Source organism: Carettochelys insculpta, chromosome 6 (assembly GCF_033958435.1).
Source record: "Carettochelys insculpta isolate YL-2023 chromosome 6, ASM3395843v1, whole genome shotgun sequence".
Taxonomy (NCBI): Eukaryota; Metazoa; Chordata; order Testudines; family Carettochelyidae; genus Carettochelys; species Carettochelys insculpta.
Window position 1 is genome coordinate 25731757 of NC_134142.1, and position 26138 is coordinate 25757894.

The 26138-nt window shown below is 43.9% G+C and overlaps 1 protein-coding gene across 2 annotated transcripts in view; it reads left to right on the top strand.

Annotated features, from left to right (window-relative positions):
- The window catches only part of SETD3 (SET domain containing 3, actin N3(tau)-histidine methyltransferase), an 85181-nt gene that overhangs the window by 13049 nt on the left and 45994 nt on the right, over positions 1 to 26138 (top strand). For both annotated transcript variants that reach the window (XM_074996548.1, XM_074996549.1), the window contains 5 exons: positions 9704 to 9813; positions 12468 to 12560; positions 16577 to 16725; positions 24640 to 24712; positions 25627 to 25883. In XM_074996548.1, coding sequence (XP_074852649.1) covers positions 9711 to 9813; positions 12468 to 12560; positions 16577 to 16725; positions 24640 to 24712; positions 25627 to 25883 — 675 coding nt within the window. In that variant the 5' untranslated portion in view covers positions 9704 to 9710. The remainder of the gene's footprint in view (positions 1 to 9703; positions 9814 to 12467; positions 12561 to 16576; positions 16726 to 24639; positions 24713 to 25626; positions 25884 to 26138) is intronic.

The window sequence follows — 26138 nt, forward strand, 5'->3', positions numbered from 1 at the left end:
ATGTGAAGGTTTCTGTCATTGAATAAATGGCATTATCACTGATTGTGCTTAAAACTTCTTACTGTGGAAAGAGAAAGGAACTGGTATTTTGGGTAACACCAATGGGGCCATAGTTTTTCTACAATATTTTTATACAGCCTATTCTTTCTACTGATAAAAACATCAGAGGAAAATTATTTTGTCATTCGGGTAATCGTGTACTTTTAGAATAATGGTTGCTGTTTGTTAGACTAGTTCAGGGGTGAGCAAAGTAGGAGGCCAGCCTTCTGGGTGGGGGGATGGGGCCCTCTTGTTATGGGGTGTGCTGCTGGGTCTCAGACTCATCCATCTCATGTTGAAATTTTATTGTTTTTATATCTGCGTAGTCACATTTATGTACCAATTAATAAAGTTTTTACATTTTACTTACAGGTGCCTAAAGGGTCGTCTTTCATATGAACACAACCATAATTTCTGTTGTTTGGATTACTGTTTAACACGGAGATTAAATAAGGGCAGTGAAGGGGAAAACAACTGTTAATTTTATATTGGGGATAGCATTTGTTTTTATATTAGTGGTTGTCTTGTTTTGCAGAGTAGTTTATCTTTATGAAATGAGTTTTGGGGGCCTACTGTTGTACAACTGTATGATGCATTCTCTTCATACATTACATAAATCTTTATTTAATCTTTAAATTACATTGTTCTTTTTTTTAACACATTCCTGTGTGTGGAAACATTGTAAATATATTACTGACCTGTATTAAAAAAGGGCACATTTATGTGAGCATTTACTGGTTCCAGGAATTACATTGTCTGAGTTGGTCACTGTGGCACAGAGTAAAATTGTGGTGTTCACTTATATAGCATTGTCACAATGTTTTTTTCATCAAAGTATGCACCATTGAGAAGAATTTTACACGTGTTTCATCGTTATTGCCATCATAGCAAATCAGAAAGGCATAGCCTCCTTGCTAGACTGAGCACCATTCCGGTGTCAAGCTAGATGTTTGAGATAAACTAAATATCCAAACAGCATGTCCATCAGTGGTGGTCTTTCTTTTCCAACAAAGCTTTTGGCAATTAAGTGATTAGTGGGTGTAAAGTAGCATGTATTTCTTCCCTGTGGAATTTGTTGGACTTTCATCCTACTCTTGTGTCTGTACAAAGAAAGCCATTGGAACCAGGCATGCCTGATATGGGGATGGTGGAGTTCAACTTAAAATACATTCATTTCTGATCTTGTCATGCTACTTAATGTGGAGAAGCAAAGATAATAACAAAGAATGTTTATAAAATTTTCTTTAGCATTCGTCTGTATCCCATGTGTTGCTGCTTTACAACAGAGTTGCTATATTTATAGTTCTGCACATCCTCTGCTTCTTGTCAAGCTTGAAGTCATGCTGTACCACAGAGGCTGGTGAAAGGCCTTAAAAGTGCTGTGCAGGTATCCACATCTCTTTTTTGAGCATTCTTCAGCACTGTCTGTGATATTTCCCAAGAATTTGACAGTTGGTATCTGTTGTCTTGTCCAGACAGCTTAATACTGAATTTGTTGCATTTTGGTCTTGGAGGCTGCTTGATATTAGTGGCCAGGAACCAACTTTATCTGGTGCAGGGGCAGGTACGATAGCCCATGGGGGCCAGATCCAGCCCCCAAAGCCATTTAATATGGCCTGCGGCAGGTCCCTAAGGCTGCAGAGGGGACGGAGCTTCAAGTGCTGCCTACATTCCCTCAAGAAGTTCTCTCAGCTCCTGTTGTCTAGAAACTGGACAAAGGGAGCTGAGAAATTGGGTTGCACTGACTCACCCCTGCAAAATCTCTCAGCTCCAGTTGGCCAAATGCGCAAAACTAACTGGTAGTAACCAACAGATTTTGCTGAGGGTAGGGACAGTACAGCGCAATTTCTCAGTTCCCATTGGCATGTTTCTGGCCAATAGGATCTGAGAGATTTTGCTGTGAGTGGGAGCAAACCCCCGCCCCCCACACACACTGCACAGAGGTACGTGGAACAGCCTTTTGGCTGGAGCTGTTGGCAGTCAGGGAAGCCTGCCTGAGGGTGCTGCTGGCTAGGAGATGCTTAGGTAAGCACCTTCTGGCCAGAGTCTGCATCCCCTCTTATACCCCTCCCCCAGGAGAGAATCCTCTCCTGCACTCGTATTTCCTCCTGGACCCCAATACCCTGCCCCAGGTCACAACCCCCCTCCTTCGTGCAAACACCCTGTCAGACCTCCCACTGTCTCCTGTACCCCAGTCCTCTACACCAAGCTCCTTTCTGCACCCAACCTCCATCCCAGACCCCAGACCTCCTCTATAAAAAAGTTTGGCCCTTGACCACTTACTAAAATCTTGGAGCGGCCCCCCGACCAAAAATTAGTGACCACCTCTGATGTGGTGTAATAAGCAGACTTAACATGTGCTCTTTCTTGCTCAGTCAGATCCACCATCAACCGCAGCAATTCACCAAACTGAGCCAGTAGTAGGGGATATTATTGACTGCTTTTTTAAGATTCTAAAATCTTGTATTTATGTTCAGGAAGGAGATGTTCTCACGTCATGGGTCTGAAAGCGTTTAGGAAAATAGCTGTTTTGTGTTGGGATCTGGCAAGGTGCAAATAATGAAGGGAGAAGCATTTTGGACTACAGCTTATGTTTTGTCACGTATTCATTATTGTTCCCAATATTCAGAATTGTTGAGTTAAAATCTAGACTGTATGCCATTGTAAGGAAAAGACTGTAGCAATGTCTCAGAGCTTATAGAAACATTTCTATTGATTCTTCAATACATTTTAGAGATCCAGTTGGTCTGTTAATATTCATATGTGATATATGCATTCAAATATAATACATTCCATTAGTGTTAATATTCAGTACAAGATACTATTTTGGCCACTTTTTGGAGTCTGTTGCACAGTAAAACTTTTTCAGCTGTACATTTTTCTTAATTTTTGTTTTTAAATAGTGAATAGACCAGGAGAAATTGAGAAAGTGGAGTTAAAGTATCCTAGGGCTGGAAGGGACCTCAGGAGTTATGGTTTAACCATTCTGTTTGATGTTTGTAATCCATAAATAGATGATTAACTTTATGGCTGGCTTGGAGTCAGAGAGGCTACTGTTGCATTGTGTAAAGTGTGGAAGGTGCATTGGAGAGTTAGTGATTTATATGTGATTAAGTTTCTTAATGAAGTCTTTGAGAGGAAAATTTTGTGGTTTAAAACCTCATGTTTATCATGGAATTGAGTTAATTATATTTCTCCAGTTTTTAATGACCTGTTTAAAAAGGGCTTGAGTTGTATTGTTTGCTTATATATTCATTCTGTTCTTCTACAGTTGGGCTGATTTCTTATTAAAAATGGTAAGTCTGTTGTCACCATCTTCCATTTATTGACACTTGCTGGATTGTGTATTTCTTATTAGTCACAAACATTTAAACATACTTATTTTTTCTCGTAACCCTAAGATGAAATAACTTTTGAAAAAAAATCAACAGTTAAAATTCCTAAATAGGTATTGAAGGCACCTTTCATTTTCTGTCGGGGCCTTAATTTTGCTCCTTGTGCCCTTACCTACTCTCCATCAGTATATCCCAGTGACTGAACATGCTACAGCTGTTAGTCTGTCTTGGACCATTGTCTTGATTCTTGAAATGTGCATGTTTTAGCATTTGACAATGAAACTTTGTGCTGCATTTCTATAGGTCTTTAATACATTGATACAGAAAAGCCCTACAAAACCATATACCCTAATAGACTTGGGGGCTGCATATATATTCTATTTTAAGCTGTCATTTAAAAAAATGAAATTGCTATAAATTAAATACCTTTTAGGGAAACATGTTTTATAGAAATATCTTGTTCATTCTTTCAGAAGCTATTAATAGAGGGGACAGAGCATTTTCTCACTCATTACAGGAACATTCTTTGTGTATGGCTAGAGCAAAAATTCATAGGCTGGTGCAGCAAAACCTCTCTGCCAGTACTGTTTGAGGAGGAAGATCAGTTAAACTCAATACTACCACTATTTGTGCATGCTGCTCTTTGCCAAGCTAGCTGATACTCTATATTTGGAAATGTGGCTGTGGTATGTAACCTAGCTGATTTATCATGGTGTTAATGTATTCCTTTCTTTTTGCTGGATGCTTCCATTAGTTTTTCACAAAATTATCATTTGGCTAGAAAGTGGCATTAAAATAATAAAGTGAAAATTAAACCATACCTATTGGTAGTCATTCAAAACTGTAGGCCCTAATCCAAATCTTATTTTAGATCAGGGTGGGGAACCTTTTTCAGATCAGGGGCGTCTGACCTGTAGACAAATCAGTTGGAGGCCAGAGAAATGAGAAGCAAAAAATAACAAAGAAAACACCCACCTCACTGATATGGTCCCCAACTACAAGGAGCCAGGCCTATGGCATCTGGGTGAGAGCAAGAGAGTGCAGGAGCAGGCTGGCAATTGGGCAGTCTAAGCAGGAGGAAGGGCTGGGAATGAATGATCTGGGCTGTAGGTGGGGTATCTGGGTGGGAGTGGGGCAGGCTGGGGTGTGCAGCTAAGTGAGAGGAAAGATGCAGGAGGATTTGGGGTGTGGGATTTAGAAGAGGGCGTCACGGTGGAGGTGAGGGCTCTGGGAGGCAGGAGCAGGGTGAGGGTGGGAGTAAAGGTGGGAGGGAGAGTGCAGGAAGGGGGTGAGATGGGGATCTGGATGAGAAGGGGCACAGGAGCAGCTGAGGGTCATGGGGTCTGAGTGAAGGGGTTGCTCTTTGCAGCACTCCCAGATGCACATGGTACTGCCCCCCTCTGATCTGATTGGCCGGAATTCTGGCCAATCAGAGCAGCAGTAGGACACCTATGGGCAGGCTGCCAAGGACGCTGCTGCTCCCCTTGGCTAGGAGAACAGCAGTGACCAGCAGTGGAGCCCAGAGCCACTTCCTGCCCATCCTGACCCCCATTATAACCTGCGATCTGCATGTGGACCATAGCTCTGAACCCTCCACATTGCTGCGGGACAGATTCTATGGTGGGGAGCCCTGTGCCTTGGGGTCCAGATCCAGAAAAGCCGTGGTCAGGATTTGGACCGTGGGCCAGGGGTTCCATACCCCCTGTTCTAGTCTTGGTTTTGCACAACTAGATACATCGTATGTTTCTGCCATATCTGTGGTGTGTGTCACTGCCTTATGTATGGATGAACCAGGATCTAATATATTTTTTCTTTGAAAAAGGTTTGTTTTTTATTAATCTTCCATACAAAAATCTCTTGTTAAAACTTAGATTTTATTTTAAAATAGAAATGTTCCAAGGAAGGATCAGCTTTCTGAAGTTATATATTTTTATGGTTTGAGATTTTTCTTAAACACAAACAAAAAATAATAATCCTAAATCTGTGAAAAAATCATCTGTGAAATCTGAATTTAACTCTTAATATCAAAGTAATTTTATAAATCTCTACTTCCTAATAAAGGACTCTTTTATAGGGCTTTCTTTAGCATGACACTATTATTACAGTCCCTCAGTTGCTGGTAAAGCGTGTGGTAAGGATTGTTGCCTAATTCAACTGTTCTGTTGACATACAAATGGATTACAATTCTGTTCTCCATTAAAGTGGTCTTGGGCAACTTTTTTGGAGCTATAGTCTGTTACTCAAATGAAATACTGATGGGATTATCTTCCAAGCAAATGCTAGCTATACTGGGATGATCTTGAAGAAGGGTTCAACACACGTGTGTGATGGTGGTATTGCAACAGAAATTCTTGTTTTTGTAGAGCAGCATATCTGATTTTTTTTATTAGATGTAACAATGATTAATAGATCTTAACTTAGGCTGAGTTTCTTTTCGGGGTGGAGATGCTGATGAGAAGAGGGTGGTGATGGCTTTCTGATTTGTGAACTGGATGAAAATGTATGATGCAGATCAAAATGAGAGTTTCATGAAAGGAAATGTCTTGTTACCACAATATTTCTGGATACTACAGTCCCCTGTTTCCTTTCTGCTATGTGAAGTGGACTTACTAATTTAATCTTGCAGATGATATTTTATTTCCAAGCACACACTCTGATCACAAGAAACAAGAGTGTGGAAGTGACAAATACATTTTCAAAGAAGAAAATGAAAACATGGCTAGAATTTATATCATGACCATATATTGGTAACAATCTGCTGTTTAAAAGAGTGTAATCGATGGCATTAGAACATATTTGTCAGGACTTCACAACCAAACCAAGAATATTGTTTGCAGAATTTGTTGTTTTATGCATTAGGGTTGTGGTGTGTCAGTCTCGATTTAGAACATTTTTTCTTTTTTGTGGAATCAGTTTCTGTTTGAACTTACAAAAACTTGCTCTAAAACAAATCTTTTTCCCTATTATATGACTACTCTTACTTTACTGCATCTTTTTTGTTTGTGTCTTGTTTTTTCATCACAGCAAAGAAGCTGGAGTCCACAATATTCTTGATAATGAGTAATATTTAGTGCAGGTTGAACCGCTCTAATCCGGAACTCTCCCATCCAGCAAAATCCATAATCTGACATGATTTTAGTGAGCCACACAACCACTTATCATGGGTGTGACCAAGTTTCCCATGGTCCCATAAAGTTTGTATACAGCCACCTCTCCTGTTTCTCAGTGTTCCGTGCTGTTATTTAGCTGTAATTTACCCCAAATGTCTTCTAAGAGCCCAGTGAACAGTGGAAGTGCTGGTAATGTGCTAGAAAATATTGACCTCCTGTTGTCCGACAAATTCTCTCATCTGGCACCAGTCAGGTCCCGAGGGTATTGGACAAGAGAAGATCAACCTGTAGTGCTTTAAATGCAGATAGTTTTTCATTACTGATCATGCTCCATAATAATATGGCATCATAGTGTATTAATGTACTCTGAGCAGTAAAATTATCCTATGAATAAGCTATATGTGGTACCACTTCTGTTTCCTTATATAAAAGCCTGCGACCAGCTATGTATCTGTCTGATCCTGATAGTATGCATATGGTATTAGCTACACCACACTCATAACAAAACCTTTAGCCAACTGGGTGACTGTTCAAAGCTTCTTTTCTTCTAGTTACAATTTCTAAGTCAGTTTAAAGTTTTTATAAAGTTGTTTAACCTTGATATGCAGGTCCTTTATTGTACATACTTCAAGCCATCTTTTTTAAAATTAGATTTGTTTTGCTGAAACTTTAACAAGTGAGTTCACAGACTGGAATTAAAAATAAAGGTTCCACCTTCCTGATGCAGCACTCTTGGGATCTGATTGGTGCTGGGTCAGGGGAGGTCAGTTCCCTGCGGGTCTCTGGGGCTGCTCCCAGGCACTTTCCAGATGTCAACCCCAGTGGCAGGCCATGGCTCTCTGTCCCTAGCTGGACACTGCTGTCGTCATCCTTCCCACCGCCACCCCCCCCACTGTCTCAGCTGTGGCCAGGCCAGGGCTCCCAGCTCTCAGGGCTTTGGGGCTGTCTGGTCAAGCAACGTTTGCAGTCATGCCAGACCGCAGATGATAGTGGACCAGCAAAATCACAGATTTTAGAGGTTCAGCCTGTATTTCAGAGTAATTTCACTTGAATTCAGAAATCCCTTTCCTCTGCCTGACGTTATTCATCTGCATCTCAATTAATATAAAATACATGGTTATAATTGACTATTTAGAATAATTTAAAATAACAACCAATACAGAGTAAAAGTACAGTAGTTTGCTATGACTTAAAAATACGGAATATTTTGTTAAAAAGTAACTACAGTAAACCCTTAGTTTAATGGACTCCAATATAACAGAGTTTGGAAATAACAGACACTGTCTGCCAGCCCCCTCTTTACCCTGCCAGATAAGTGCCAGAGGCTCACCAGAGCTGCTGTGGGGGGCTAGAGGAGGTGCCAGAACAGCTGGGGCTGCCAGAGCTGGAGGGTCCACTGCAGCAGCTGGGGCCAGAGGAGGTGGGGGGCTGCAGTGGGGCACAGGAGCTCTCCTCCCCCAGTCCCGTGTCATGGAGCATGTTGGTGCCTGGCTGCCACTGCCTGCAGTGGTGCTGAGCAGTAGTCACGGTGTTGGAGGCTGCTGCCTGCTGGCAGACTGAGGGTGGCCATGCTCTACTTTCCTGAGGACAGCTCGGAGCTGGGGGCTGGAGGAATTGCAGGGCTGAGAGCTGCAGGAGGTAGAAGGAGCCAGGCCTACATTCAGCTCCTCTCTTGGTAATTGGGTGAGGGAGATGGAGGTGTGAGGAGTAGAATGGGCGGGGGGGGGGAGGGAGAAGGGGGGCAGAGAACAGGAGTGAGCGATGGGCTGGGAAGGTCAGAGTACCATCATATGGTATAACCATTGGGATATAATCGACTTTCAGCAATAACGGACACCCCTTACCCCCATTAGGCCGTTAATTCAGGGTTTACTGTGTAAATTGTAATAATATTAAACATTTGTGTATACTGCCATTGAGGTGCATGGTGATCTACATTGCTATTAAAATACACAGGCCCTGCCCTGATGAGCATACCTGGTCCTACAGTTGGTTATATCTGAGATATGTATTGGCACACTGGCCCACACATGTGGAAGGAATGGCAAGTTCTTGCCCCAAGAAGAGTGTGATAAGGTGAGATACAGAAAAGATGTGAATGCTGGCCAAACAGAAGGCAAGAAATGTAAAAATAATGTATTAGGGATGCAAAGGTGTCGTATATACACTTGAACTTCTTTAATCTGGCAACCTTGGGAAATGGTCTGATGGACTAAAGATTTTGCACATCCAGGGCTGTGTTGCAGGGTATGGCCATGAGGATGTGAGTGGGGCGCGCTTACCTTGTGCCCTGCTCTACAGGGATGCACGTAGCTCCACATCCTCCCCTGCCCCCAGGCATCACTGTGGGAGCAAGAGGGAAAAGTCTCAGGGGAAGTGACTTCACACTGCCATTCCCCCAGCTGAAACAGAAGGGGAGGTTCCAAAGTATTGTGTTCCTCTTTATCTTTTAAAATTATGGGCAAAAGTTAACATCAGTAGAAATCCTTTATCTGAAAGATCATCCGAATGAACTTGTCTGTGTTGTTTACTTGAACTTCTTTAGAATTATTTCAGATAGCTTTGATCTTGATGTTCTTGCAACTTTGCACCAGCAGAAATTCACATGGACCTTATTGTGAGAAGGAACTAGAGTATGATCTAGTCTGACCTGTATAAAATAGGTCAGAGAACATCATCCAATAAACCATGAATTAAGCTTAGCAAATTATGGTTTTTGCATATAACCGCAGTAGAAGTATACTGTATGTAGGGGATAAAAAATACACCGTATGAGCTTGACGTATTAAAAGATATGGACACTGTCATTGGAAAAAAGCATCTGTGGTGTGTATTTAGCAAACATCAGGGTAAAACAACATCATATTATGGATACCAACTCTCGCATGACAACTTACATTTTATTCTGAATGAAGTTGATAATTGTTTGACTGACCCAACAGAGTAAAGAGAAATGAAAAATGGATAGCCAGTGAAAAAATTTCCATGTATATCTACCAAAGAATCTTTAATGAACTTTTCTTTCAAGATAGTACCAAGCTACCTGTCTCTTCTGGAGGGCCTGAATGCAACACTTGATGCTTGTTTACCAATGTGGTAACAAATAACTCTTCGGCTTGCTTTAAAAATATATATTCTTAGAGGAAAGGATCCTGTCTACTCCTCATTTTAGTTAACTATATTTTGCTTCTTCACAGTTTGTCTGTTTTTCCTTTCTAGTTGGAAGATGGGGAAGAAGAGCAGAGTGAAAACTCAGAGGTCAGGTACTGGAGCTACAGCAACAGTTTCTCCAAAAGAAATGTTGAATCTAATTAGTGAATTATTACAGAGTAAGTTTAATTTTTCTAAATATCTTTGTAGAAGGCAGGAGAAGGAGCAGGGTGGGTTAAAAAGGCCTGTTTGCCCTTTTAGTACAGTGGACAGTTAATTGCATTAGTTAAGGTTTCTGCAGGTGTCACCTTGAGATTACAGTCTCTTATCTACAGCTGTATCACAATTTCAGTTCCACTTAGTGTGTATCAGATACATGATACTTTGGACAGTTGGAAGATATGCTCTTCCTGCATGTGTCAGACCAAAGTCCTTCTGAATCTTATTTGGCAAAGCATATTCAAATATTTTAATGAATTTTAAACATTGAGGATTGTGTTGTTGTAATTACCAAATGGGAAATATTTTGAACTGAAGTATAACTTTGTAACATGAGAGCAGGGTGGTTACTGGTGAAGAAACAATGCAACTTGAAATAATTGCATTCTTCACTGTTCAGCCTCTTCAAAGAATGTGAAATACATCCTTTATTTATGAACCTTCTCCATTACAATAAACCCTCGAGATGTGCGCAATCAAGTTGCGAGTGTCTCATGTTAACACAACTGCCATCCCTGACAGGAGCAGGAAACCACTGCTGTCCCTGACAGTAGCGAGGAGACAGGATTCTTGGCTTCCATCTCTAACAGGGGCAGTTTCCTGGTCCCCAGAGTGTCTGGGAGCTGGGAACCAGGCATCAGCCTGTCTCCTGATTCCTCTCTGCTTGCAGAGCCGGGAAACTGACTAGGGCAGTAGCCCTGGTCATCTTCCTGGCTCCAAAGAATGGAGGGGAGCTTGGAAACAGGCTGCCCCTGGTTCCCGGCTCCCCTCCACTGGCTGGAGCCAGGAAACTGACAAGGCCTCCTGCCCTGAGCAGTTTTCCAGCTCTGCAAGGGGAGGGGAGCCAGGTTGCTGCTTGGTTCCTGTCTCCTCACTGCTTGCGGGACCCAGGAAATTGACCAGCACATGCTTGGTCAGTTTCCTTGGTCCTGCAAGCATTGGGGGAGAAGGGAACCAAGCTGCCCCCTGGTTCCCAGCACTGCACCACTCTGGAAGCCAGGAAACTGACCAGTCACAGTGGGCTGGTCAGTTTCCCGGCTCCTGCAAGCCCAGGGGAGTTGGGAACCAAGTTGCAGCCTGGTTCCCATCTCCCTTTGTCTTGTGTGAAAATCTGAGTTAAGCAGGGGCTGCAGGAATGCAACCCTTGCATAACTTGGGGGTTTACTGTATTCAGTTGTGGTGCTTAAAGTTTCTATAGAAGGATTTGAGCTTACAAAATGACTTCCATTGGATAGGCTTTGTCTACAGTTAAAAAAAAAAAACAGTTTCACTTTTGCTGTGAAAAAAAAACAGGTTGGACCTCTCTAATCCGGAACTCCATCATCTGGCAACATCCATAATCTGGCATGATTTTAGTTAGCTGGATGACCATTTATCATGGGTGTGGCCAAATTTCTTGTTGTCCCAAAATGTTTGTTTCTAGCCACCAGTTCTGGTTCTCAATGTTCTGTGGTGTTATTTAGCTGTAATTTACCCCTAAATGTCTTCTAAGAGCCCATTAAGCAGTGGAAGTGTTGGTAACGTGCTAGAAAATATTGACTTCCTGTGGTCTGGCAAATTCTCTTGTTCAGCACTGGTCAGGTCCCGAGTGTGTGGGATGAGAGAGGTTCAGTCTGTATATAGCCTAGTACACAAAGACCTCTGTGTGACTATCATGGTTATGAAAGACAGCAGGTTTTCTTGAGTTGCCTGTACAACATCTTATCCCTGTCTACAGGAGCTTTCATTGCTAGTGACAGTGCAGTTCAAATACAGGTCCTGATTTTCCTATTACCAAACACACTCAAATGCTACACTAATGAAATTAGGCTGGTAACCACCATTGTTCAGAGTAATAAGACAACAAAGTGGTAATACCACATGAGCCTTACACAATGGCTTATTTTTGCACTTTCTACTCTACGCATTTAGTGCTATCACATATGAATTGTACATCTTGATTTTCCAAGCAGAGACAAGGCTTTGATGATATCTCTCCCCGCCCCCAAGCTATGCTTTGATATTTTGTTAAGCCCTGAATGTCTTGTGTGCCAATCAGGTTGAGAAAGGTAGATTTTGTTGCACAACTTTAATGTGCATTTCATCTGGTGTCCAATGGGTAGGCTTTGTCTACAGTGAAAGTCAGGACTGAGAAAATGGCACCATGACGTCAGGTACTGTTAGGGGGATGGTGGTGACTGTATTTCAAAGCAAGAAAATTTTTGTTAAATCTCTCTCTCTGCCCCAACCCACGTAGTATTTCACAGCATTGTATTAACATAAATCGAATGTTGTTACTTGCTTCTCCATTTTGAAGAAAGCCTGGTGATGCTGCTTTCCCCTTGGTAATTTTTTAGCTATTGGATCTTTTTTATTTCTCAGAGAATAGACAAATTGATCAGAGGGACATATTTTAAGGCAAGTAATATGAGAGCTTGAAAGATCGCTCTTACATATATTTCAAAGAATAGAAAGTGTATAGTGCTTACACAATACATGCTTTGTCCAATATTGTGTCTAGTGAAGGACTTGTGGTAGTAAGTTCTAGTTAAAGGTAGCATAAAAGCAAGGCCTTTCTCATGATGATAAAAGGACTACATTGTATTAAAATACTCTTGATATTTTTGGCCTACAGAATGCAGCAGCCCAACTCCTGGTCCTGGAAAGGAATGGGAAGAATATGTGCAGATTCGAGCTCTTGTTGAGAAAATCCGCAAAAAGCAAAAAGGTAATAGGAAAAAGCCAAAAAGATAGAGCAACCTGTATGCCAAGGAATAGTATCAAAAACAGTAAGTGGTCATGTGGCACTAATAAATTATTAGTTCCTGAGCTGTTGTGGGTAAAACCCACTTTATCAGATGGGGATAAACAACAGAATCCAGGGTATATATAGCAGCACCCCCACCAGCAAAAAAAAAAAAAAAGGCGGGGTAAGGAAAGGGAAGTTTTCTGTCAGTAGGACCAGTTGATGAAGCACATTAAGAGGGAATGTAGAGGTGTGCATATCAAAGGTGGGGAAATTGCCCTTGTAATGTGATACCCAGTTAAGGTCTTTATTTAAGCCTAAGGTAATAGTGTTTAATTTGTAAATAAATTCCAATTCAGGTGTCTCCCTCTGTAATTGGGTGATTAAAAGTCTTTTGTAGAAGAATAGCTATTCTGAGTACATTATTCTATATATAGGGAGTTTAAAATATTGTTCTACATGTTTGGGTGTTCCCATTCCTGATGTCAGATTTATGTCCCTTTATCCTTGGCCACCATGACACTCTGGTTTCTCCAATGTGCATGGCAGAGGGCCATTGCTGGCACTTGATGGCATATTTCACGTGAGTGGATGTGGAGATGTATAAGCCCCTGAAGTTGTCTTATGTGGTTAGCTCCTGTGGTGGTGTTTCTTGTATAAATATGTGGACTGAGTTGGCAATGGGGTTTGTTGCAGGCATAGGTTCCTGGGTTAGTGGTTATGTGGTGTGGTGTGTTGCAGCTGGTGAGTATTTGCTTCTGGTTGGGAGGCTGTAGGCGAGGACTGGCCTGTCTCCCAAGGTCTCTGAGAGTGGGAGATTGTCAGTGATGCACTGGAGGGATTTAAGCTGGGGGCTGTAGATGATGACCAGTGGTGGTGGTCTATCATTTTCCTTTTTGGGCCTATCTTGATGTAAGTGACTTCTGGGTACTCGTCTGTCAGTCTGTTTCCCTTCTTTGCCAGGATTACATTTTAAGAATGTTCGATCCTTGTAGATGTTTGTCTCTGTCATTGGGATTGGAGAAAATCCAATTCTGCCTTAGGGCTTGGCTGTAGACAAAAGATCATGTGACGGCAAGGGAGGGAAAAGGAAGCTACAGGCGTGTAGGTAAGACCAGCGGTCAGTAGGTTTCAGGTATATGGTAGTGTTTGTGTCCATCATTGATTTTTACTGCAGTATCCTGAAAACGTTTGAAGTAGCATGTCAATGAGCTATAGACAGGAAGGTTGCAACATTTGTGAATTTAACAATTGTTAATTTAATTATTCACGAGCTGTTGGGAGAGTAAGTTACGCTTCCCCATGCTGGGCCTGTAGGGAGAGAGTGGGGATGGGAGGGGTGTACTTTGAGGCTGCAAAGGGTTTAAGTCTGGGCCTTGGGGCTGAGTTCCAGCACCTTTTTTTCCTAGGAAAAAAGCACTGCAAATACAGGAGGTATTGCTAGAGAAAAGTAATATATTGACAAACTTCATAAAACCACAAAGTTGGAGTCAAAATGACTTCAGTTTTTTGCTTATTGCTCAGGCACTTCTAAAGTGAAGGTAGGGTGTTTTGTTTAGGTATCTCTTTGGATTGAGGCAATAGTTCAGATGTTGTTGAGAAGGAAGTGTCCTTTTTTTATTTAAATGGAAGAAATTCTTTGTCAGAATGACGCAACTATTTGTAGTAGTGTTCTCATCTGACATAATCACATAGCTAAAACTATGGTTTTAGCTTACCCTGAGAGCATTTGAATTGTAGGATAGACAAGATTTGTGTGGGCTGTTAGTTTGCTGCATCAAGTTTGACTTTTCCCTTTTAATATATGGTCTAGAATGAATCTTCTGTTGTGATATAATCATTGTCTGACCCCAAGTCATGGGATCTGTTCTTATGCACTGTCTCATAAACAGCCATTTTTTTCACTTGGAAATGCATCTTTTTAAATTTAGTATCTCGTATGTATGAACACTATCTAAAAGTAGCCATATTACAAAGTTTATAGTACAAGTTGATAAAGCATTTTAAAAGGGACAAAATTTGAGTGAGATGAGCATATTAGCAATTAATAGATAATTAAAAATACTTCCATCTAAGAATGCAGTAGCAAGTTACAGAGATTTTACCCTATTTTATAGTCAGGGACACTTTGGCACCAAAAGCTCCTGATTTACCTAAAATCTCAGTGAGTCAGTAGTCAGTGGGAATTAAAATTTTGTCATACTAAATATGTTCCTCCATATTTTAATTTAAAATGCATTAGCAGACATGACAGAGTGCATTTAACAATATTTTTAATTGAAGTTTAATTTTATAAACAGATAAACATAAAACAACCCCCTACTTCCCTGGAAAAAGTTAATGCAAAAGGTTAGGTTCCTACTAAATATTCACTTATTCATCAACCTATTTTCTGTTGCATATTTATAATAAAATAAAATAAAATAAAATAATCAAATGGAAAAAAAACTGTTAGTGTGATCATTTTGTGAACACCAACAGTTTTATAAATGTTGCTGATAGGATTTTTCAGAAAAATTTTAAGTGAAAGTTTTATTCAGTAAATATAGCTGACCGTTCCACCACAGTGCAGGTAACATGAAGGCATTTCTGTTGTTTGTTGCATAGGAGAAATGTTATAAAATGTGGAAAATACGTCCCTGCATCATTTGTAGTTAATGGAAGCTGTGTTTCAGAGATGGTTGTAGAATAACTCCAAGAACACTCTGAGTTTAAAAAAGCCTCGAAGCAGCCTTAAACAGTAGTAAATCTTGGATGTCAGAAGAACTAAGCATCACACAGTATAAACAGCTTTCAAGTTCTGGAGCAGTTACACAACTAAGTGTGAGGCAATAGTTCTAAATATGTTCGGCAGGATACAGCAATTCAGAGAACATGGATGAGAAATACCTGCCATATAATATACTGTATACAGAATATACTGATTCTCATGGCGTTCCAAAATTAACTACTGTATCAGTGATGCCAAATACAACTTTTTGTAAGGTATCTGTGAAAGATTAGGCATTTAATCTTTAGCACTGTCATTTAAAATGCAGACTTCATTATTAAAGCAGGGATTTGAAAATATGTGTGAGGATACACTTGGACGGGGCATGTAAGTACACAGATGAAGGAACACGTGATGATGAGACTGATATGCCTGACTGAATGGGGGAAGCTAGGGTTTGTCCTGAATCTGCATGGGAGACGCTCCCTAACAATCTCTATCCACCTCTTCAAAAATCCTGTTCTGTACTCTTTCTGCTCATATCCAACAATCCTCCAGGTTCACACCTGGGATACTGCCCAGTGATTTACTTTCTCCTTTGTCAAATGGTTTGTTACCCCCACACCCTTTGGCCTTTCCACAGCTTCTGAGAGGTGTTGGAAATACAGTTCTGTAGTATAGGTTGAAGGAATTATTACTCAAAGTTCTCTGTTTAATAGGCCTATTAAGGAATCTGTTTTTTCAAAATATATTTCCTGAACTTTTTTTGTCATCAGTATTGTTAGACATACTTACTGACAGATATTTTGAAATAAATGACCAGAATAATTGAAACTGTATGAATATATTGTGTTGTTTTAACACACAAAATATACAGAATTTTAAAATATTGTGTGCTGAATTTTTCGGCACAGTGTTCCACCAGAAATAATTCGCTTTTGTCTTGATCAGTGCAGTTACCGTCAGCAAACAGTTAATGTGGGAATGTCTTTTCTCTCAGCTCATTTCAATGAAGAAAGAAAAGCATTTTCATACATATTCTTTCGCAGGATACTTTGGTTTGCCACATTTGAGGTGACTGGTAAGCAAACATGGCAATATTTAGATTGACTGACTAAAATTGTGGATCATCACTGAGTTGCTTTTAACAAAGACTGTTTCCTATCCAAGCTCTTCAAAAGATAGTTGTGAGATAGATAGGGGTTTTTCATTTACATGTGGTTTATATTGACCCTGTGTGGCTTGTTAGATCCTCTCATTCCTGTGTTTCTACAATGTGTATTTATAGGTTTGTCTGTTATCTTTGATGGAAAAAGAGAAGATTATTTTCCTGAACTAATGAAATGGGCTGCTGAAAATGGTGCATCCACAGAAGGTTTTGAATTAGCAAATTTTGAAGAAGAGGGCTTTGGTTTGAAAGCAACAAGAGAAATAAAGGTAAATATATGAACATTTGAACAGATTAGAATATTATGTCTGTAAACTGCGTTGTAAATGTGACAGCAGAACATTGAAACTATTCTTCTTCTTCGAGTGGTCCCCGTGGGTGCTCCACAATAGGTGTTGGGCTCGCCTGGCGCCGCAGATCGGAATTCTTCCAGCACTTTCTCCTGGATCGCGCATGCGCCGGCACGTGCCGCTCCCCGCACACCCCCGGCCACGTGTGCAATCCGGTCCTCGCCAGTTCCTTCTCAACCGCCATCGGCTGTAGACGGAATCCACTCAGGCTAAGGCCAGAGTCAGATAAGACAAAGACAATATCAGCAAAAAAAAAAAAAAAGAGAGAGAGAGAGAGAGGAGCGGACGAGAAGGCCACTTAGGCTGCCCCGCAGGCCGGTGATCACTATTTGGGGCGAAAAGGCACTGATTATGCGCTAAGTACCCTATTAACAGTAAAGGACTCACCGCGATGGCCTCCTCAGGTTTTAAAAATCTGAGTCATGCTGTGAAGCTATGCTGGCTTCCGATGGGCATAGCGAATGCATCCGCTGCTTGGGGGAATCACACGTTACCCAGAAGTGTTCTCACTGTGCTAAACTCATAGCCAGGGCCAGGAAAGACAGAGAGATGAGGCTTAAAATGCTCTTGTTTGATAAGGCTCTCCAGCCGGAGTTGCTGGAGAAGCCTCACCCAGAAGGGCCCTCTGGGTTGCATAAGAGGAAGGCAGCCTCTCTGGACCCCTCGGTGCAGAAAAGGAGGAAACTCCCCCTGGCTCAATCCTTGCCGGCGAGTTCAGCGAGCAGGACGAGCGGCACGCAGAGCCCCCAGCCGCAGAGCAAAACAGCCGGCATGCAGGGCGCCGAGAGCGCCAGCGAGGCAAGCGCCGGAATCGGCGGCACCGGCCCCCGCGGCACCAACGGCGCAGGGACACCAGGCACGGAGCCTGCAGGCGCCGGAGGAAACTACCCATGCGGCACCACAGCTGAGTGTGCCGAGCGCGGCGCCGACAGCGGGGCCGAGATCCCTGGCACAGGAGGGGGCGGTGCCAGACCCGCAGGGGTGGGTCAAGGCTAAAGCAAAAACCCGGCACCGCAGCCCATCTCCGGACAGGGCTGCACTGCCTTTAGCACCAAGCCCTCTCCCCGTGATACACACGCCGCACTGAAGGCCTGTGACTCCACCGGCTTATCCAGAACCTCCCTCTCCGTTCCTCCAACCAATGTCACCAGGGCTTGGGCCACCTTCACCATTTCTGGGAATGGATCCCCTGGAGTACTATCACAAGCCAGTTTCACCTCTATCTGTGTCGTCGCGGAGGTCTCACTCTCCCAGACATCGGGGGTACACTCTCCGTGCGTGGTCCAGGTCTCCATCCCCGGGCCCTTTCCCATGCTGCTATGGTCGTCCTCATCATGCTGAACACAGACACCGCAGGCCTACATCCAGGGGCAGGTCCCCCCCTGCTGCTCAATACCCCCGTGTACACTCTCGATCTGGGATGGAAACACAGTTGTCTCAAAGGGAGTTAGTTTTAGAACCCCGGGACTTTCCTTCACAATCCTCCAGGGAGCAAGTGTATCATCGACCACAGGAGCCTGAGAGTTTGAGGGAGGTTTACCCCAGTGGTTCCTCCTCATCCTCCCCAGATGGGGCCATGGTCCCTGGGGATGTCTCCCCCCCAGATGACCTTAAAAAATTTCAAGAACTATTCAAAAGAGTGGCTTTCATGCAAGATATTCAAATGGCAGAGGTGCAGGAGAAACATCACAAACTCCTGAAAATTTGAGACCCCCCGGCTTCATCCAAAATTGCTATTCCACTGGACGAAGCCATTATGGAGTCAGCCACTACCATATGGCAGACTCCGGCCTCTATTCCGCCTACGAACAAGAGAGCGGATAAGAAGTATTTCATCCCAGCAAAGAGCGTGGAGTTCCTTTTTAGTCACCCACAACCGAATTCTTTGGTGGTCGAATCGTCCCAGCAGAGGTCGAAGGCCTCTCAGTACAAATTGGTGGGGTCGGACAAAGATGCTAAGAAGCTAGAGCTGTTTGGTAGGAAGGTATATTCCTCCTCTACCCTGCTATTGAGAGTGGCAAATTACGCGGCACACCTAGCAAACCACAACTTTGATAATTACTCCAGGCTCACTCCCCTCATGGATTCACTCCTGGAAGACAAGAAACAAGTGTTAAAGGCAATTGTTCAAGAGGGCTACGCAGCATCGTGGATGGGAGTACAGATTGCCCTGGACGTGGTGGACACGGCGGCACGTTCAGCAGCTACAGCAGTGTCATGCGTAGAGAATCCTGGCTCCAGACGTCTGGTATCCCCAGAGACCTGCAGGCGAAGATCGTGGATCTTCCCTTTGGTACACAAAAGCTGTTTGCAGACTCCACCAACTCGGTCCTCCATTCCAGTAAGGACTCGAGAGCCACACTTAGAACTTTGGACATTTATACTCCCCCATACAGGAAGAAAAAATTTTACCCTCAGCAAAGACGCTACGCTTATCAACCACAGCGCGCTCAATATCTATGAGGCTACGACCAGGGGCGCCATCAACAGCAGCAGCAGTACAGAACTCCCAGGCGACGTTCTCAACAAAGCCGTACGCCTTCAGGGCAGGCCCAAAGGCAACAAGTTTGACAGGTATGTCGGGGGCTGCGCTATCAGTACCATCACTCAGTGCCACTCTCATCTCGGCTACGTCTACACGTGCAGCCAACATCGAAATAGTCTATTTCGATGAATAACGTCTACACGTCCTCCAGGGCCGGCAACGTCGATGTTCAACTTCGACGTTGCTCAGCCCAACATCGAAATAGGCGCAGCGAGGGAACGTCAACACACCCAAGTAGCACACATCGAAATAGGGATGCCAGGCACAGCTGCAGACAGGGTCACAGGGCGGACTCAACAGCAAGCCGCTCCCTTAAAGGGCCCCTCCCAGACACAGTTGCACTAAACAACACAAGATACACAGAGCCGACAACTGGTTGCAGACCCTGTGCCTGCAGCATAGATCCCCAGCTGCCACAGAAGCAGCTAGAAGCCCTGGGCTAAGGGCTGCTGCCCACGGTGACCATAGAGCCCCGCAGGGGCTGGAGAGAGAGCATCTCTCAACCCCCCAGCTGATGGCCGCCATGGAGGACCCGGCAATTTCGACGTTGCGGGACGCGGATCATCTACACGGTCCCTACTTCGACGTTGAACGTCGAAGTAGGGCGCTATTCCTATCTCCTCATGAGGTTAGCAACTTCGACGTCTCGCCGCCTAACGTCGAAGTTAACTTCGAAATAGCGCCCGATGCGTGTAGACGCGACGGGCGCTATTTCGAAGTTGGTGCCGCTACTTCGAAGTAGCGTGCACGTGTAGACGCAGCTCTCATGTTCCATCATCACCTCAGACCGTTCCACTCCCAATGGCAAAAGATCACCACAGACAAATGGGTGCTGGAAATCATAGCCACGGGTTACACGATCCCCTTCCAGTCACTCCCACCGACGAAGCCTCCTGCCAGGCCTCACCTCAGAGACGCTGCCCACAAGGTGAGGCTCAAGCAGGAGGTGGATCACCTTATGTTCATAGGGGCGGTGGAAAGAGTGCCGGAAAAATTCCAGGGGAAAGGTTTTTATTCACGCTACTTCCTAACAGAGAAGAAAACAGGAGGCTGGAGGCCCATCTTAGATCTTTGGGGCCTCAACCGTTACTTGCGCAAGCAACGTTTTCGGATGATCACAGTTGCCTCTATACTCACGGCACTGGACGATGGAGACTGGTTTGCAGCCCTCGACTTACAAGATGCTTGCTTTCATATAACAATCCACCTGGCACACAGACGCTTCCTCCGCTTCACGGTCGGCAAGGAGTACTTCCAGTACAGGGTTCTTCCGTTCAGCCTTTCTTCGGCTCCCAGAGTCTTTACCAAAACCCTGGCAGTGGTGTCAGCCTACCTGCACACACAGGGGGTGTTTATTTTCCCATATCTGGACGACTGCCTGCTGAAGGGGGCCTCGAAGGCAGAGGTCTTATGCATGATACGCGTCACAGTGGACACGTTTTCTTCACTGGGCCTAGTTATCAACCTCGCAAAGTCAAAGACCAAACCCACACAAGATATAGAGTTCATAGGGGCACGCGTAAACTCTCTCACAGCAAGAGTATACCTGCCTGACGCCCACTTCCGCGCCATCAGTGCGCTGGTGCAGGTCATCACATACAGCCCCATGGTGCAGGTCTTCACGTGCCTACAGCTGTTGGGCCACATGGCGGCAGCGACGTTTGTGGTACAGAATGCCAGGTTACACCTGCGAAGCCTGCAGCATTGGCTGGCGAGCGTTTACAAACCGGCATCCCGTACAGTCCATAGGGTGATGTCGCTCACAACAGAGGTGTGCAGATCCCTGGCGTAGTGGGAAAATCCCAAGAATCTGCTAGTGGGGGTGCCCTTTTACCAACCACAAATTTCTATTTTTCTTACTACCGACGCCTCCCGCATAGGATGGAGAGCGCACATCGGCGACAAGGTGACGCAAGAGCTATGGTCCCCTGCGGAACAGACACTGCACATAAACATACTGGAGCTCAGAGCAGTGTTCAATGCCTGCAAACATTTTCGAGATTACCTGCACGGCAAAGTAGTCAGGATCAATACCGACAATACCTCCACTATGTTTTACATCAATCGACAAGGAGGAGCATGATCCTGTGCTCTATGTGCAGAAGCAGTCCGATTGTGGAACTGGTGCATCGCCAACAACATAACGTTGAAAGCCTCGTACTTGCCGGGCGCTCACAACGCGAAAGCAGATCAGCTGAGCAGGCGCTTAGCACTCACGCACGAATGGCAGATCTGCTCCGATCTGCTACGGCACATTTTTCATACATGGGGGTTTCCCCAGATCGATCTGTTTGCCACCCAGTACAACAAGAAGTGTCCCCAATACTGCTCCAGGGCAGGAGTGGGACAGGGGTCCCTGGGGGATGCATTCATGATTTCATGGAGGGGCCCTCTACTTTACGCGTTTCCCCCCACAGTGCTTATCCACAAGGTTCTGCAGAAAGCCAGAAGGGACAGAGCTCGCATGATACTCATAGTTCCATCTTGGGATCGGCAGCAATGGTTTCCCTTGCTTCTGCGCAAGTCGGACCGCCCACTGCTTCCTCTACCAGTGGCGCCGGACTTACTCACGCAGGCTCAGGGGTCTGTAGTACACCCGCACCCTCAGGGTCTGCGTCTGCAAGCATGGTTAATCCATGGCTCAGCTCCTTAGAGAGCATGTGTATGGAGGGAGTACAACAAGTCCTGGAATGTAGCCGAAGGACCTCCACCAGGAGGACTTACAAGCAGAAATGGACACGATTTACAGCCTGGTGTTCCGCCAAGCAGTTAGCTCCCCTTGACGTGCCTATACCTATAATACTAGAATACTTATTGGACCTGAAAAGAGGCGGGCTTTCTCTATCCTTGCTAAAGGTCCACCTTGCTGCTATATCAGCCTTTCGGCATACAGAGGAAGGGCCCACTGTATTCGCCCATCCTATCATCACAAGGTTCTTGAAGGGGCTGATAAACCTGTACCCACCTCAGAAACCGCTTCCACCATCGTGGAGTCTGGACTTGGTGCTCAACACGCTATTGGGTCCACCTTTCGAACCATTAGCCACAGTTCCCCTCCGTCTCCTTATGATGAAAACAACCTTCCTCCTTGCGATTACATCAGCCTGCAGGGTGAGCGAGCTCAGAGCAGTGATGGCAACGCCGCCCTGCACAGTATTCTTAAAGGAGGCGGTAACCTTAAGATTGCACCCAGTCTTTGTTCCAAAAGTTTCTTCGGAGTTCCATCTTAACGAACCAATAGTTTTACCCTCGTTTTACCCGAAGCCTCACAGCTCCAGCAAGGAGGCTCTCCTGCATCTCCTGGATGTGAGGAGGGCATTGGCCTTCTACATAGACAGAACTAAGTCCTTCCGGAAAACGGACAGGCTTCTAGTCTCTCTTGCTCCCAGGTCAAAAGGAGAAGGTCTTTCTTCACAGAGAATCTCAAAGCACATTGTGTCCTGTATAAAAATGAGCTACGAGCGTCGAAAGACTCCTTTGCTGGCCCCGCCTAGGGCTCACTCCACCAGGGCGGTGGCGGCGTCAACAGCCTTCTTCAAGGGCATAGCGTTAAAAGACATCTGTAGAGCGGCGACCTGGTCATCCTACGACACCTTCGCCAAGCATTATGCCCTACATCGGGTATTCGAAGAGGATACCCGCCTGTCAACAGCAGTCCTCTCAGGGGCAAGCTGCACATGAACCGATTACCCACCTCCTTACTTGGGTTACTGCTGGGTAGTCACCTATTGTGGAGCACCCACGGGGACCACTCGAAGAAGAAAGAGACGTTACTCACCTGTAGTAACGATGGTTCTTCGAGATGTGTCCCCGTGGGTGCTCCACCACCTGCCCATCCTCCCCGCTTCAGATCTCTGTCTGGTGTTTTTCAGCAGCGTTCGAGGCGGTTGGTCAAGGAACTGGCAGGGACCGGATCGCGCACGTGGCCAGGGGCGCACGGGGAGTGGTGCGCGCCGGCGCATGCGTGATCCAGGAGAAACTGCTGGAAGAATTCCGATCTGCGGCGCCAGGCGAGCCCAACACCTGTTGTGGAGCACCCCCGGGGACACATCTCGAAGAACCATCGTTACTACAGGTGAGTAACTTCTCTTTTTTTTTTTCCTGTCTCTAATGGAGAGTTCACGTCTCCAGAACTGCTTTTATAAAAATATTGTAAACTGAATATATGAGAGAGGAAATTTACAACAGTAATTCAGTCTTGTTCTTGGACGTTTGGTTAGTTGTTTGAGTTGTGTAAAAGTGCTAATTATGAATCCCTAGTTGAGTATTTACTCTGCCTGGACCATTTAGTTAGCTTTTTCTTGTCTTTATGCCTCTTTTTATGTATACCTTTCTGCTGCTCCCTGTCTACTCTCAGAGTACCAGACTTTCAGGTATCTTTCTTCAAAATTAAAATAAACTTTTGTCTTTGCATTAGTTTGTCAAATCAAAGTGGTGGTGTAAAATGTATTTGAAGGTGAGTTTAAATAAATCCTGATTTGTTTTAGACCTATCTTTTGGTCACCTTATACAGTATGTCCAAAACACATTTTTTCTCATTCGCAGTTTATAAGTCCCCTGTGGTAAAATTTGTCTCTCCTGCATGTTTACCAACTGTAAAAATGAGATAATAATGCTTTATTTTCTTGCAGTGGAGACGATTGTTAGTATGCATGAGTCGGATACCATATTCATTAATGCTGTAGCAAAGACAATGCAGAAATGAATATTTCCATATTTGTTGCAGGATTTAGATGGTGTGTAGTTATTGAAGCATGGGCTACTAATTGAATGATGAGGATAAAATATTGAACAGCTTCCTCCATCCCATGCACTGAGGGAGAAAAGGGTCTTATGGTCGTACACTAGTTTTCACGTAATTAGAGACTGCATCATAACATATACGTATAAGAGGGAAGAATTAAGGTGGTGATGTCATCTTAAATTTGGGTATTTCTATGTTTGGGTGTGTGACTTTGTATGCTAGGTAAATGATTTTAACGTAATGTTGGTAAGGTAACATTTATATACATACATGATATTTTAATTCAAGTAAAGGTCAGATCTATATTCTTTACCTTTTGGTACCATAATATAAGGAGTTCTTATAGCATTTCAGTTTACTTTTAGTGGATTGGTGAGGGGTCTTGGTTCAATATAACTTTAAGATTTAAAAAATACAGGAAAACCTTTCATTTTCTTAAATGCTATGTACATGTATGTTTGTGATATTTTTGAGAAATGGTGTTTGTTATATTTCACATGATACTTTAAATTTCTGAACTTTATTTTTTTCCTTTTTTTTCCAGGCGGAAGAATTATTTCTTTGGGTTCCTAGGAAGATGCTGATGACAGTTGAATCGGCTAAAAATTCAGTGTTAGGTAAGAGCAACTTTTGAACTTCCTTATAAGTACAATGGGTAGGATGACCATATCTCCCTGTCCCAAATATGGGACAGGGAGATATGTGAGGGAGGAGCAGCTCCTCCTGGCTCCACCAAGCCCTGGGGAGCTGGTGCTCCCCACCCCCAAGCCCCAGGAAAGTGGCGGCCATGGGTGCTCCCCACCTGGACCCCTGGGAGAGCAGCACCCCTCGGGTACTCCCGGCCCCATTCCCAGCTCTCGAGGGCCTAATTACGGGACAATTCATCCCTTTTTAAAAATAAGTCAGGACCCCTTTTTGGCATCCCTAACATGGGACCATCCTGCCCAATACAGGATAGTTGGTCACCCTAACAATGGGAGGAGTTTCTTTGATACAGCGTAACAAATTGACATGGAAATGGAAAAGCAGTGCAAACATCAGGGTTTCAGTATCTAGAGTCTTGAAAGATCAGTGACCAGAATTTAACTTCCTCCTCCTTCTCCTCCCTCTGCCACCATCTCTCCTCTTCCCCATCTCTTTCCCTGTCCCATGCACCAACTATCTGTCTGGCTCCCATTCGCATCTCAGAGGGTAGATGCATTTCAGGAGGGATGGAATTCCTGGTGTCTTTATGTGGTTTCTAATACAAGTGGAGGTGTGGGATGTACCATAAATGTAGATAGTGAGCTGCTTTTGTTTTGGTATCTTTGAATTAATCTTTTTTCAACCATACAAAAATGTATCCTAATGTTATAAAGATACCACATGGCTATATGACAGCACTCAAGATAACCCTCTCATCTTTCAGGCAGTTCTGTAAACTGGTACAATTTTCATGCAGTTTTTAATCATATTAATTTAGAATAAATTTAATATAACTATTTTCAAGGCAGTGAGTTCAGCCATTTATTATTTTGTGTGGTTAATTCAGGGTCCTTGTATTCTCAAGACCGAATTCTGCAGGCCATGGGGAATATTACACTGGCATTTCATCTTCTTTGTGAACGAGCCAATCCTCTCTCTTTCTGGCTGCCATACATCCAAACTCTCCCCAGTGAATACGATACCCCTCTATATTTTGAGGAAGATGAAGTACAGCATCTTCAGTCAACTCAGGCTATACATGATGTCTTCAGCCAGTATAAAAACACAGCTAGACAGTATGCCTATTTCTACAAAGTCATTCAGGTAAGTGGCTTAAATTTAATATGTAGATTATTTTGCATTTATGGGGCTTTTAAGGAAAAAGGGGTAAAACAATGACATTAAATGATAATCGTTATATTTCCATAGAAAACTGGAAAATATGACTCATATAAAACTTAACAGTAAACAAACTTAGGTGATTTGGTGGCTGCTATCTGTCAACAGAAGTTTTGTTGGGAAATTTCTGTCCACAGATCTCTGTAGTATAACCATAGCCCTTGACGGATAGTAGATGGT